Genomic DNA, 16162 nt, shown 5'->3' with positions numbered 1-16162 from the left:
AAGCATTCAAACCATGACTGATATGTGATATGTTAGTGTAATATATCCAATACACCGGGGTACATCTTGAAACCATGTAAGTTTGTCTGCGAACAGACGACTAACTTTCTCCATTTAGGATAAAATAAAGAAGGGAATCTAATGTTTATTACATGTGCAAAAAGTGTTCACTATTCCGAATAAAACAGCAATATCAGTTATTTGTTTGTTGCCCCTTTATTTATAAGCAAACAATCTCAAAATGCTGTACCACTGTTATCTTTGGCAACAAATCAGAGACCCCCCATTCCTCCCCTTTTCTACATTTTACTTAAATTTTAACCTCAAATTTTTTACTATTAGATTCGACTTCAACATGAAATCATATTTCATAAAGCGTTACGCGACCCTCAGGTCCAGGAGCTCAGGAGGATTAATACTGAACAAAGGAGGGGGAAGTCTGTATTTAAATAAAATTTAAGAAACTTGATTATTAGCCTACTGTATGTTGGCCAGCACTGAAATAAGAGGAGACCAAGTTGATTTTCAGCATCACATTCTCATGCATTACAAAGGCTTATCAAGATTTTGATATAAAGGACAGAATAATAAGCGTACATGTACTGTAAACAAAATACAGCATACAAGTGGAAACCATATGAATGTTTGGGGCATGTCACACTTTTCCACTTGGCCTCATTTCATCAGGAATAAATTAGTATTTCCTTAAAATATCCACTTTAAATGCACTTCACCTCATTCACTACTTAGATGCTGCTATGTCATAAAATATATTGGATTGTGAGTGGTTATAAAATAAGATGCCATCCAGTAAAAAAAAAGAAAGACTTTAGTGTGCAGACCTGGGTTAATCTGCATCTGTTTTATAATAAATGATGAAGAACCAGGAGGGCAAAGATTGGACCTCGCTGACTGTTGTGCCTTGCAAATTCCATCAAATGCATCAAAGTATTTGAAGGGATTTCAAATACAGAAATACAGTGGTAAAGTTTGACCTATGTCTCCCCGTGCAGCGTGTGGTTTAGTAGCTCTGAGATTCAGATCATGCTCGGGCCGGCACTGTAGAGGATGACGTCTCCGACGACTCGCACCAGGGTCACTTCCTCCAGCCCTCCGACTCTGTGCTCGTACTCCAGCAGGTGAGTGCCGTCCACTGCCACTTTATACATGTCCTCCTCCACCAGGATCTTCAGCTGCAGGGAAAGCAAAGCATAACCTGTCAGGACGAGCCAGGACACTGTGGAGAATTCAACTACAGCTGAGCTACAGGAAATTAATCTGTAATCATTTTGGTGATGAATTAATCAACTGTAGCAGAAGGTCAGTGTAAAATATGCATTAAATTATATCTTGTAGGCATGTTAGCTAAGTTTGAAGGGAATATGGAAGATTAACGAGTAGAATTAACAACTAGCTGCTCTATGGGACAACCTTCCTTAAAGCCTGAAACTGATCACATCAGAATGCATGTTCAGAGTGGCCTTGAAAAAGTTCCTCTAATTTATAACCTGATTTTATATATATTTATATTATATATGTAACGAAGTGAGCTCAGAACTGTAAGTACTGTTTGGAGTCGTATGTATTGTTGTTACATGTGGAGGTTCACGATCAAAATAAGCCTTTGTGTTTTTTACGTTTACATTTTTTTTACGTTTTAATCTTAAGTGATTAGAACTACTTGTAACCTGTATGTTTAAATCATTAATAAATGTATTTATTTATGCAGACTGCCCTGAACATGGTTACTGGAATGTGACACAGATTAAATGTGGTGAACACAGATTACCATCACACTATAAATAGACTCAGGAAATGTTTACTAGTAAACCTGTAACACTGTAAATAATGGCAACGACAAGCCTGAGCCATTAATTCTACTTGTCTGAACAGGGAATAGATTTTAACATGAATACAAACGAAAAAACCTTCTTATAAGGTGACCACCATATGGTCTTACATTGGTGTTTAAGATATGAAATTACACGTGTTAGGTGTATGTTCGAGTCCCTGTATGTGCCCATGACTAACAGGTCAAGTATTAAAGTTTCACCCATGTTCTGTATCTTGTATGACGCATATGACTTAGAGGGTTAAGAGCGAACTTCCACTCCCTTCCCTCCATGACCAACTATCAAGCTGACTGACAACCTGGAACAAAGGTCCCCTGCTCCAGCATTTGCCTGAACTGGCCATTTATTCTCATGTTAAAGCTCCCAGCACACACAACTAATGTACAGTCACCAAAGTCCATGTCCTAATAAGGAATCCTGGACCATTGCTGCATACACTTTACCTCAAAACGTTGCCCCTGAACAAATGGGAAGCCGCCTTCTCGCTCCTCAGGCCCCCAGCATCCACTGAGGTTGGAGTTTCTCACAATAGTTTGCTCATTAAATCGAGGATTGAAATGAAAGACGACATCTGGACCTTTGATGAAGTCCACATGGAACCTGCAGGAAAGAAAAAAGATTAGTAGTACTACGTTCTGCTGCTGACAACTAACCATTCTTCCACTATACAATTAAAAGTGGCTTGAACAAAAAATAAGAATGGAGCTTAATTATAGGAGAGTATTTTTCCCATTTTGCAGAACAAAAGCCTCTTTTCAGTATCAACAATGGTGCAGAGTGTAGGTTAATGATGTGCGTTAAACAATGAAAATGTTTGACCCGTGTGAACCATATGTTGAAGATGACAATACTGCTACATTATGGAGGATAAGGAAGGATGCAGGGTTATTAAGTATTCAGTTATGTTGACTGAATCCTGTTCATACCTGTCTGCACCAGGTACAGGCTCCCCGACTATTGTGATCAAAAGTCGTGGCATCATTCCAGCATGAAGAGGGAGATCATACGGCACCATCTGCAAGAAATATTTACATTTTGTATCATGACAACACATTTATTTATTGTGTTTTATTTTGAAATGAACTTAATTTCTGCTTATATATATTTTTAAGACATATGGTGTTAATTAAGCAAAAGAAAATGCTCACATTTAATCAAAAATAGTCTGAACTTGGTCACATACAGGAAAGTATGTAATGCCATTAACATAAAAAGGGAATTTTAGTTAAACATTATTCAAAACTTCGACCCTGCCCACATTCCTACTACAACACCCCAATGAGTCATCACCTCTTTCCACTCTTACGCAATTCACAATGATTAGCTGAGACAATGACAAAAAATGTTAAAGGAAGCAGAATCAGTTTTTAAACACTTTTACAGCATCAAGGCATCAACTGTACAAAGTGACTTCAGAGCAAAATGACAGGAAACAAAAACACCTTTTAATTAGAATCACGTACAAAAGTGACAAGTCAATGTGAAAATAGTGATGAGTGTACAAACTGTGATGTTAACAGAGAATATAAATGTGTTTTAACACCTTAAACATAAATTTTGTGTAAACATGTGATTTTAAATGATATTGCACTTCATTAAAACATTACATCCCCTAGGTAGAGTGGACACAAACTTTAACTGTATATTGTGAATATGTATATGTATATTCAGTCTTTGGCACTAATCAAACCACATGTTGATTCTGGAAGTGACGTCCTTGTCCGACTGAAAAGTTGAGTTCATTGCTTTCAATTATATGGTGGATAATATCTGGGCTGAAAGACAAGAATACATTTTTTGATAACTACTTTTGAAATATTTGTATTCTGTTTTATGTTTTGCTTTGCACCCCAGCAGAGCCCAAGACACAGAAAAAATAATCCAAATGCAGCCCTCACAGACACTCCACCATCCTACAGTAAATACCAACCAGGCAGGAAACTTTCTTTTTCCACCAGCTGCAGTATTACACCAAGTGAGTCACACTGAGTATTTTAGTAGAAACCCTGTACTAAAGTAGAGGTGAATATCTAGATAGTGACCTGCTAAAGTTTTAAGTACATTTAGCTGGTAACTGGTTGTAAATTCCCACCCTGAATCCCAGACTGCCACACCAAGTCAGATGCTTCACTCCACACCAGAGCAAAAACACATCAGCAAAGAAATGCAGCAAGCAAGCAGTATAATGTTATTTGTGTACATTGTTAGTACTCACCAGCATGCCTCCTGGAGCAGAAGGCCCACCATATGGACCCATAGGCCCAGGCCGAAAGGGCCAGGAGCAGCAGGGAAACCTCCACCTGCAGGTGGTCCCCATGACCCAGCAGGTATTGGGGGAAAGCCTCCAGCAGGGAATGCAGGGAAAGAGCCCGGACCAGCTGGAGGGAATCCTCCTGGACCGCCTGGTCCATACATGCCATTCCCTCCTCCTGGCTGGCCACCTGGGAAAGGCACATTTGGATAAGGCCCAGGGGGTGCTCCAGGGCCAGAGGGAAATGGTCCAGTTGGGTAAGGAACAGGGCCTCCGGGTAGCTGTCCTGGAGCTCCTTCAGGTGGGTACTGCCCAGGGAACTGACCAGGGGCTCCAGGGCTGGAGGGGAACTGCCCTGGAGCTCCAGGTGCAGGTGGATATTGTCCAGGTATCCCTTGACCAGGGGGGAACCCACCAGGTGCTGAAGGGGGTCCTGGGTATTGCCCTGGTGCTCCAGGACCGGAGGGGAACGGGAACTGCCCTGGAGCTCCCGGGCCTGATGATCCACCAGTGAAGTCACCCGGAGCAGAGGGCTGGGTGGGAGCTCCTGGGGCTGAACCAGGCCATCCTGGATTTGTAGCAGGTGGAGGATTGTTGGCAGGGGCAGACGGGTTAGTGTTGCCCATTTTCTTTGCCTGGCTCGGGGCGTCATCTCCTAAAGCATCTGCCAGCTGAAGCAGAAGAGAAAGGGAAAGTGACTCTCTGTCTGCAGTAACCTCTGGCTACCAGTAAATAAAAACACATAAGGAAGAAGAACTCACCGAGAAATCTGCCATGATCTATAACAAAACAAGACACAACTTTCATTAGTTTGATCAAGTAGCTATAACAACCGATTATAGCAAGCTGTCAAACACTGGGAGGTATGTCACACAGAGGCTCTGAGTAATGGCAGAGTAAATGTTTCCATCCCCAAATGGTGATCAACAAAATCCATTTGGACAAAGTCAAAAGAGCTTGACTTAAATGAAACATTATTACAACACGCTATGCAGATGCTACGCTAACTTTAGCTGCACATTAACGAGGATTTGGTTCTTAAAACATCTAGTTAACTGATGTTTCACAGTTGGCTACGGACCTAGCTAACAGCAGCTAACTGTTCAGATGGCTCGCTCGTTTGTTTATTTCAGCTTCACTGTATCAAAAAGAGGGTAAAGTAAGTAAAAGCTGATGTGTCATACTACCTCGCCAGAAGATGGACTCCTTTCGGATGATAGAAACGAGTAACAGCGATGATTTATCCAGCTGTGGAAGCCAGTTAGCCAGCTAATTTAGCCTGGCGAGGCACAGAACTACAAGCTAACGTTCGAACTGCACTCACTCACACACACAACTACAACTCATGAAGAGGAAGGGCTGGTGACGTATTCTGGAACACACGTGCGCGCGCGATCACTCGCACACGCGCACACACACACACACACACACACACACACACACACACAGTGATACAAGTTATATAAAAGTAGAAAGAAAATGAGAGCACGAGTCTAAGATGTTTGAAGTAAGTATGGGATAATCCAGTCCAGATTTGATAAGTCTAAATGTAGTTTTAAACTGGGTTTCAGACAGTCTAAAGGCGTTAACTGAAATGTCTAACACAATTTCACAACAGTAAAAGGTGCAAAATTTGCTTGTATTTTGTCTGTTTGTTTGTTTTTTCAAATTATCATTCTGAATTTCTCTCTTCTGACCAGAGGTGGGAAGAGGTTGTGGGGAGTGGTTGTTTTTCTTGTTTGCTTCTAGATACGTAGGTGTGTATGTGCACTACAAGTATGTAGTATTAAGTATTACAATGGTGTACAATGTGACGTTTGTATATAAATGTGGGGCTAGGTACGCATTTCAGATATATGTATATTATTTTTCCCTCATTAAAAAAAATCAAGAAGTAAGCAGTAAATCGCTTTCTTATAAATCACCGTTTATATATACAGTTTTATTATACGCTGTAACGAATGCCTTTAGTTATGGTAAATACATAATTTACTCATTCTTTATACAGTGTATCATTAATAAGTCATTAATAACAACTTTTCAGTTGCCAGATTGTGGAAAATCTGATTTATAGAACTGCAAACATGATGGACTGTAGCTATTAAGTATATTAAAGATTTACGAACATTTATAACTGGAGGTGATTTTTTGGTAATAGCTTATTAGTAATTGAGAAACCTAAAACCCTTTATGATGCTATGCTAACTTTTTAAACTGCAAACCCGGTAATTTATTAAATATAGTTAAAATAATGTCTACAGCCCAGGTACAGATGCTTTGTTTAAATTTTTAATGCTTTACTAAATAATACATAAATAAATAAAAGTAAGCTAACACTGAGACATACAACTTTAAACTATGTAAACATGTTAAATATGTTTATGGGTCTTTTGGTTAAATAGTTTTTAATTAACTACTGACTCTGTAGGACAACAGTAGGGACTGATTTATGACCAACTTTTGAAGCAGGGGGGCGCTTGCCTCGTATGGGATTGGCCGAACCAGTCACAAGATGATGTGAAGTGAAAAAACAAAAAACAGTGAAGCGTCTCTACCATTCAGAGCAGCAGCTGCACCTTCAGGGAGATTTTAACTCTACAACAATGGTGAGTTGTTTCGAAAGAGCGGTCGCCATTTTCACTTCTGCTTTTTTAATCGTGTGCTCTTAACTAACCTGAAGTTCCGGGGACTATTGAGAAAAAGTAAGGTCGCAGATTGGCTAGCGTTTAGCCTGCTAGCTTAGCATTAGTTCCACCCTCTGTCCGCTGTGTCAAGTTAGTCAGTGAAGCGATTGTGAGTTTCCGGCGGTAGATTTCAAAATAAAATCCCCGGTGCTCGAACAAATATTGATAACAGGTCAAGAAAACAAATTAGTGTTTGACAGTTACTTTGGTTTTCAGTTTCTGTCGTCAAATGCTGCTTCTCCTGTTTTTGGCCACTAAGTCTATATCATAGTAGGAAATACATTACATACTCTCTCAGAACAGTTTTACATTTGACTACAGTTTTTTGTCAAAATGAAATAAATATAATTGAATACTTCTTTTAAACAAATTAAAGTCACACTTTCAATTTTTAATTGTTAAATTAGTTTTTATTTCATATATTGATAATTTATGTTGTATTCACTTTGATTAATCATCAGATACAGATATAGTGAACTACAGTAAGCACAATGAGGTAATTTCCTCTGTCTCTCTCCATTTCTGCCATATATTATTGTTGATAAAATGAGGGAAAATGCTTGGAATACATGTTTCTTTGATATTGTGATCATTTAGCAATAAGCTCTGGAACATGTGCTAATGTAAGATGGAGGTCTGAGGAATGAGCATGTGATTTGGTGTTTTTTACTTTAGCGTAAGCACAGTTATTTGTGTTCACATGGACTCTTGGTGTTAAGAGTTTTGTACAGAAAGTTGGTCAGCAGTATAATGACAAGTTATTAATAACAGAGGTCTGTTTCAAGCAACAAAGCCAATCATTAACGAGTTCCACCTTCTCAAATGTGACAATTTGCTGCTTTTTTGTGTAATTAATCACAGTGTAAAGGGATCTTTTTTTACATGATGCAATTCTACAGAGGTTGCACGCTTTTATTTTGAAGACCAAACTGACGTGCTTCCTGTAAGAATGTGGCTCTCCGTGATGTGTTTCAACACGTCTCGGTTTGGGGAGCTGCCTTCATGCTAGCTCGCCTCAATCATGATGAATAATGTTTTCCCCTGGGTTTTTGACTGCGTGTCATGACAGTTTAACTCTCTACAGTGCCGAGCAACATTAGGACGATGTTAGTGCCTCATTTTTACTCACGAGATGCATTAAATTAACTGGATAGGCTCAAGTTTTCCTGGGGAATTTAAACGAGAAGTAAACCTGTGGCCACCTCCGGCTTTTTATTGTCATTCCCGTTCCTCATCTCTTTCCTTTGCATCCTGTTTTTCAAGAGTCCACAGAACCACAGACACTCCAGTCTCTCTTTTTAATCTGCAAAGATCTCTCTCTGAGCTCAGTGAAATCCTGACTCCCACCAGCCATCTGTTCAGGAAGGTGTAATTATAGAATTCAGAGACTCTGCACAGACTCTTAAAGAGTTTATGTCTTTGTGCTGGAGTTATGTAATGTTGTGTGTGTGGACGTGACAGGTTCAGACCAATGAAATCTTGCTGAGACCCGTGTTATGGGTTTTTATTAAGTTTAAAAAAAGGAAAAGAAAAAATGGGTGGTGTCCTACATACTAAAAGACAGAGCTTTAGGATTACCTACAAATGCAGGATTTAAATTGAATTTAAGGCCATTTATGATTCGCATGATAAGATTACAAAAATATGGACATACTTTAGGGTGAATTTTAAAACATAATAAGCAAACAACAGGGCCGTAGGTATCATATTAATGTCATGGCCTCAGTAATATTTTGTGAAATTTTGGGGGTTTAATAACATGGAGGAGTTTACATTCTGCAATTGCATACATATTACTCACATTGTTGTGATATAGCAGAACATTATATCATAGTATTTTAGACTAAATGCCATACGATTTGACTGTTTGACCAAATCATTTAAGAATAAAATGGATTTAATTGTTGCAGTCTAATCCATTTATGAAAAATATAAGTGAATGGTTAGATTAATAAATAAAAATGTACATTTTGTGATTAAAAAAATATATGTACAACTTTTTTTTTGCAGAAATACAATTAAAGATATGTTTTATTTTAACACTGGCTTGGTAATTTAAGATACGAACACTCTGCTTTCCACTTAATAAAGCAATAAATTGCATGAAAACCACTTAAAGCTTCAGTCTGTGACTCTGCAGCTGTCTTCTATACATATAAGCCCTCAGCAAATATCCCTGAAATCATGAGGCCAAATTAAACAGGACTTCTTTAGCAATGGATTAAGACGCATACATCTTGTTTTAATTATATTTTTCTGATATAAGCAACATATGACAAATATTCCATATGTCCACTGAGCTGTTTGCTCCATCACTAATAAGTCCAGTTATCCATACTGTAAGTTATTTTTCTGTGTTTTGCCAGTTCATTGAGATGTATCTGTTTTCCTGTCAGAAATACATGTATGTATTATGACATGGCTGGAGTACAGGAGGTAATCTGTCCATTCAACATGGACGACAGTAAATCAATTACAACCTTCCACACACTTTTCATATCAAGGCAAAGCCATAAAATGTGCATCATGACAGTGAGCACATTTCTAATATAGTCTGGTTCATTTTCTTTATGGTGCTAGATAAGCTCTATGTAAAACTAAATTAATGTGTGATGAGGAGGAGAAAAATTATTCTGTGTTTTTTTTCTCTCTCTCTCTGCAGGGGGTTTTCATATCTTTGTTTCATTGTATAATGAAAAGGTTTTGGAAACGAGTGTGTGTGTGAAGTAGGTGGAAGTGAAATAGCTGTACTTAAACGACTCACACTTTTTACAGGCTCTATAAGCTTCATGCTCTGCAGAACAGGGTCATTACATCACTTTTTCTTTAATAAATGTGACAATACACTTTCTGATAAAGATGCAGTTAGACCAGAAGCTGGAATACAGAGGAACAAACACTTTTTGTACTAAATATTGCACATATTTACCTATAAGTCAGACACATTAGTCCAGGTGAACACTATGGTTTGTGCGTGAGGCTTTGGTTTGACAATTCTTTGCACAGACAGGAAGAAAGAACATAAAAATAAAGAATTGTACAGTTTAATTTTTAAAGCCAAAAACTTCTCTTGTTTATGAATTAGAAACCACATCAATGTCTTTGCCTGTTTCCCAATTTCTCTTATATCAGAGTGAATCACTGGTGGTGTGTGATGTGGATGAAGATCTGGTCAAAAAGCTGAGGGAGTTTCGTTTCCGCAAGGAGACTAACAATGCGGCCATCGTCAGTAAGTATTGCCCACAGATTTTTTTTTTTTTGCCTGCATATTGACAACAAGGTCGAACAGTGATAGTGATGTGAGAAGTCCTAGGTGCAAGTGAACTCCCTGAAATATTCATTTATCATTATTAAAGTATAGTGTGTGATAATTGTTCGTTTTTATTTTTGTGTTACAGTGTGAATCTGTTGTTTGTTTGTTTTTTGCTGTATCAAAGTCTTTAGCCATGTGCAGAATTGGGTCACCCGCCAAAATTTGCCTTCCTTCAGTAAAGCCTAAGCCATAAGCAAATACTTGTGGGTTAAATGGACCATTAACTCTGGCACTGCCAGCAGATTGGTCGCTGCCTCCTGCTGTGTGGAACAAAATGGAGGCGGACTCGCTGCCTCCTTAAACTCCTGAATCAAATGAATGAACATTTATATAAATCCAAATTCAGCCACTGCATCGCACACTTGTCAGAAACAGATTTTAGTTTCTGATCGAGCTGCTTTGTTTATTGCCGTTTGAAATCCAGGGGCCAGAGCACTGATTTTCTGCTGCTATTGAGATTTAAAAGGAGAATTTCACCGAAATCAGGGGTTTTACTGCTCGGATTAAGACAAGGATTTACCAAAAAAAAAAAAAAACCTATTGCGTACAATTTGTTGTCCGGTCTTAAATATCTCCTAAATATGATTCTGCTTGTCTACAACTTTAAAATGCAATTGGTGGCTATTAAGGAAGTTAAACATTAGTTAAACATTTGGGAATTAATGTGATTTACTTTCTTGCCAAGAATCAGATGGGAACAAATTAGCATATTTCCAAAAAAAACGTCAGTGTAATGCTGAGCTCTGTCATGTTTGGTCAGGAAATGTGAGCTAGCTGCAGTGTACTGTATGTGTGGAGGACAGAGGGATGCTGTGAGCACACAAGAGTTACCTTCAAATACAGCAGGTGGTGTGACACTGCAGCGTTGCATCCGTTTGAGTATCAAACTCGGCTTAAGCTTTATCCTTCACCATCACTGGGTCAAAATGTCGTTGTTGCTAAATTGGATTACTGTAGGAGTTTGTCTGTGTGGCACGGACTCTAAAGACAGAGACACAGAGCACACAGAAAATATGAACAAAAATATGAAATAACTTACTTTTTTCTGTATTTTATTCCTTTAAAAATGATGTACTTTTAACTCATTAAACCACTATTATTACAGCTACTGGTAAACTAATGCTAAATATTATGTTTTCTTTTTTTTTCTTTCAGTGAAGATTGATAAAGACAAGCAGCTTGTTATTCTTGACGAAGAGCACGAGGTAAGTTATCATTATAAGATGATGTGCTTTATTCTCAGCACAGAATAATACTGTTCAGGTTCACTTTTAAATTTAAAGAGGTATCAGACTGAATTTTGTAGTAAATAAATTCACACAAAGGGGTAATGAGTTAATGAATTTGCTGAACTTTGCTTTGGTCTGACATCTGTTAAATGTTAACGTGTAATAGCTCGTCTAGATAAAGTGTAACTAGCTGTTGGTAACACGTTTGTCTTGTTTCAGGACATTTCTCCTGATGATCTGAAGGATGAACTGCCCGAGAGACAGCCAAGATATCCTTTAAATAAATGATCCATCTTAATTTAGCAGTATTCAAACTGTCTCAGTCTGTGACATTACTGTAGTTTATAATGACCTGTTGTAAGTAACTGTTTTAGTCTCCTCACCTTCCTGCAACAGGTGGATTTTAGCTTGAGGTAGATGATTTTATGTCACAGTTTATCTACATGTTGTCATACAAAGAAAAAATTCTGTGAACTGTCCTTAGCACCAGGAACATTTATCGTCTACAGCTATAAATACCAACATGATGATGGACGTGTGTCTTATCCCCTCTGCTTCATCTTCTCCAGTCCAGTGGGTAAGAACGTCTCTGGAATTACTTTTGATTGTGGATTTAGTTTAGCGATTAAAAACTATGAATGGTGCATAATATTCACTTTACTGTTCTCTGACCAAGGAAAACATTTTGTTTTGTGTTTGGCAGGTTGCAGACCAGAGCAGCAGATGATGTACGCAGGAAGCAAAAACAAACTGGTGCAAACTGTTGAACTGACCAAGGTTAGTGAACTGCGTGGGTGCTTCTTACAATGATGACCGCATCCGTTACTAAGACAGAAAGTAGTGCTGAGGTGTAATTAATGCAACATAAGTTCTGAAAATGTAATAAAATGTCACAATGATAAAGCATTAATATGTTTAACAGTGCCATTATTCTATGCCTCACTATCACAGAGGTTGACCAAGAGTTCACAGGACTTTATGGTTTGGTGTTTGTCCTGATGGTCTGTGCCTTCTAATCAGCTTAATTTATCACAGGTGGACTCTAGGCAAGTTCTAGAAACATCTCAAGGACAATCAAAACAAACAGGATGCACCTGACCACAGTTTGTTAAAGCAGAGGGTCTGAATACTTTTGTTAATGAGACACTTCAGTTTTAGATTTTTAATAAATCTGCAAAAAAATATTGATGGGTTACTGAGTATAGATTGATTTTATCCATCTAAAATTGAATCTACAACACAATAAAGTGTGCAAAAAGTGAAGGGGTCTGAATACTTTCTGGACCCACACATTAAGAGAGAACTGTAAATCCCACTCTCTGCTCTGTTTTATGTTTTTCCAGGTGTTTGAGATCAGAAACACAGAGGACCTAACAGAGGAATGGCTCAGAGAGAAACTCGGGTTCTTCCGCTAAAGTCTCCACCTCATCCAGAGGTCTGGGATGTGAGGAGGGTCCAGATTGCACAACTTGTGTCATCTCTGGGGGAGAACAGTTAATGTTTCCCTCCTCTTTGTACCAGACCAGATTTAAATAGTGTTTGCAAAATACTATGTGTTCTCAGTTTTAGGCATCTTTGGTGGAGTTTACACTACATTACAATTCAGAGTTTGTCTAAAGGTTCGGACAGTGACAGGAGTTTGAATACTTTGCTGTGACTGTCAGCATCTGTGGCAACTTAAACCCCTCACCCACTGAGCAGCCTAAAACTGAAAATACTATTTGACGCAGGTCTGCTTTTGTCTCCCATACAGTCTCTCCATGTGCCAGTTATGTGTCTGTGTTGAATTAACACTCCCATAGCTCTTCAAGTGAACAGAAATTGATAGTACTCATCCGCCCTTCCTATACACGTTCATTCAGGAGAATTTAAAGGCATTTTAACAAGTTTCTGTTTCCTTAAGTAGTTTACACTCAGCGTTTAATACAACTCTGAACCTCCTGAGTTTCACCTTTTTATGTTTAATAATTTTTCATAATTTGAGGGAGTCTTACTTTTAGTTTTTTTTTTTTTTTCTAGTGTATCAATGGTTATGTAAGCATATACTTTATAGCATTAATTTCCTTTTGTTGTGGAAAAACAAACTTCCTGCCAGAACATTAGAACAATCACTGCTACAATTCTTGAGTTCTGCTTTAGTCAGTTTCTCCTTCGGTTTTCATTTAAGGGCATTTAAATTATAATTTAAAGAACAAGCTCCAATCTGCAAAATACAATACAACCTTTTGACAATTCCTGAGACTTACAGTATATATGATGTGTTGTACCTTCTCCTGTGCACATGAACAAGCTGACAGAGACCCTGAAGTGGTGCTTTTATCACGCTGCAGAATTCCCCTCTTGAGTCCGCCATCAGATCTTTTTTGTCTCTATTTAGAGAAGAAACAGTGTGAATCATGGGTCAAACTGTGCTCTGCCTTTGACCTGCATATTTGCTACAATGATATCACACTCTAGGAGACAATATTTCCACTGAAACATTCCAGACTGGACCAGTTTATACAACAAACCCTCGTCTCTTGTGACCATGACAGTCTTGAAAACACTGCACACGGGGCAGCGTCACCTGCCCTCTTTTTAATCTACTGGGCTACTCTGTAGAACTGTGTTACTGTGTCTTTAGGGAGATCGTTAGCTAATATTGTGCATTATAGCTATTACTATTATTAGTGTTTATGAATGTTGTTGCTTAATTCTGATGTAAAGCCACTTTGATTGCTTTGTGGTGGTCACAGCTTTGAGAATGACAGATGTAATTTCTCCAAACGCCAGTTGTGCTTAATGTTTAGACTTGGTAGGTAAAGGACAGCATCTGGGCAATTTACATTTTCCATACAGAACAGGGTTTGACCAATATAGCTTTTTGAAGGGTGATATTGATGTTTATGAATTGAATGTGCCAGCAGCTCATATTTCGTGCCAATTTGTAATATTTGAAGTGCTCGTTAAATTTTTTTGTTGCATTTGGCCTTTATTCTATCGCATTGGGTTTGTAATTAAACACAGATGAAGGTTAAAATGCCAGATTTTAGCTTTCAGCACATTTCATATTCAATATACACAGTTAAAACAACAAAGATGTTTCACTTTCCACACACTTGTGGACTCTATTGTATATTTTTGGCTATTTTCACAGCTCTGAAATGACTAATACTTTAAGGATTACCAGACGCAGTTAGTCAACAGCTACATAAAATGTGCTCAAAATCTGCAAAGAACATTGCATTGTAAGAGCTGCTGATGGTTTTATGTGACCAGTGGTGGATGATTCTCAATAAAAGCTTAATATCAGCCCAGTATATTGGTCTTACCCTCATAAAGAATTATAGGCACAAATGAATTTCAGACATTCCCTCATCAGTGTCGTCTCTTTTTGAGAAACTTCTACTTTGGAAATGGATAAGGGAGAGCTGTGGCTGATTTAAAGCCCCCAAAGGCAGAAAATCGCCACATAATGTATGATGTCATACTGCTAAGTCTACCATACCAATGCCTTGTCTGAATTTTTTTTTTTTATTTGGTCATTAAATGTCTGTTTTGAAAAACCATGAGGCCAAAATGAAAACATGAAGCAAATATGTTTTATGAGGAAAATCGACTGAAAAAAGCTTTGTTGGGGATTTTTTTTCTATGACACTAATTTTTTCTGGTCTGTAAAGTCTAGACACATTTTTTTTTGGTAAAAGTGTAATTTGATTATATTAAATAATAGAAACAATTTCTTTTTCTAAAGATCTGATTAAAAGGTATGTGCGCACAAACAATTTCATGTAAATCATTTAATGAAGTATTAGACAATAATCATTTATGATTTACAGGTCAGGCAAGGTTTAATCCTGTAGCAGAAAAATATAACTCTTATGTGGGTAATTAAAATATTTATACTGGTTTTTGTTCTTACTTGTACGCTATCCTTCTTGGATAAGAGAAGTTTTATGGCCCTACGACCTGTTAAACAATTTCAATTTTCAAAAATGCACAGTCAACCTGAAATTTAAGGTGTCTCTCGACCTAAGTATAAAGATTATTTTGACAAAAGCAATACAGGCTAACTCTGAAACAGTCTTTGTATTTCACTTTAAACATGTGCAATGTTACTGGTTTCGATGTGAATATATAAAAACATGTTTAGCGGTTTTCTTGTTTGTAGGAAATCCTTAAAAACCTCTGAAATGTGGAGAGCTACTGTATAAGAAGTGCATGCTTTAATGTATGTCTGAACAGTTTGCATAAGTCTGAGAGAAGTTTCCTCATGACATACTCAAGAATTTTCTGTTTTGTTCTGACTGAAACAGTTGCATCTCAAACATCATCTCAGCTGCACTCTTACTTTTATCTAAGATATTTACGTACCAACAGCCCTCTTTTTTTATATATTGTCATGGAACATGTATCAAAAACTATTTCCCCAGTGCAAGGTCTGTTGGAAAGAGAGTTCCTTTTGGTTTTGAGCCATGTATCTGGTTATGTCCTGTGGATCTAATAGCTTTCCCATTTTTGTGGTGAGCCTGTTATATATTTGGCCTCTTTAGTCTTTTTTTCTGTAACCTGCAAATGTGTTGTTCAGCTTTTGGTGTCCTCTCTGAACAAATGCCTACTATTTTCTTTCCTTTTTAATAAAAACAAACCTGAAACATGTATCATAATCAGCTGCCTCGTGGCATCAGTGAAACTTGAGATATTTGTATTTTCCCATACTTTATAAAGTGTCTATTGTCCTATTGTCCAAATAAAACGACAGCAATGTTTACCTCTGTCTTCAGGTGACTACTGTTTTCAAACCGGCACATGTAGCCCATGTGTTTATCATATTTGGTCCAGCACTGGCTAGA

General features: G+C 37.8%; 2 protein-coding genes across 2 annotated transcripts; one reads left to right on the top strand and one right to left on the bottom strand.

Annotated features, from left to right (window-relative positions):
- Positions 1–197: 197 nt before the first annotated feature.
- Positions 198–5460, bottom strand: lgals3a (lectin, galactoside binding soluble 3a). The gene is given in 7 exon segments (XM_018681701.2): positions 198–1193; positions 2297–2453; positions 2780–2868; positions 4069–4124; positions 4127–4775; positions 4866–4883; positions 5292–5460. Coding segments are annotated over 6 exon segments (1122 nt in total). The 5' UTR covers positions 4881–4883; positions 5292–5460; the 3' UTR covers positions 198–1037.
- Positions 5461–6561: 1101 nt separating this feature from the next.
- Positions 6562–16080, top strand: gmfb (glia maturation factor, beta). The gene is made up of 7 exons (XM_051078154.1): positions 6562–6710; positions 9921–10017; positions 11257–11306; positions 11550–11601; positions 11827–11907; positions 12034–12107; positions 12674–16080. The coding sequence occupies exons 1-7, from the start codon at positions 6708–6710 to the stop codon at positions 12743–12745; spliced, it is 429 nt and encodes a 142-aa protein (XP_050934111.1). The 5' UTR covers positions 6562–6707; the 3' UTR covers positions 12746–16080.
- Positions 16081–16162: the final 82 nt, after the last annotated feature.

This window comes from Lates calcarifer, linkage group LG19 (assembly GCF_001640805.2).
Source record: "Lates calcarifer isolate ASB-BC8 linkage group LG19, TLL_Latcal_v3, whole genome shotgun sequence".
Taxonomy (NCBI): Eukaryota; Metazoa; Chordata; class Actinopteri; family Centropomidae; genus Lates; species Lates calcarifer.
This window is presented reverse-complemented; position numbering and strand designations above follow the sequence as displayed.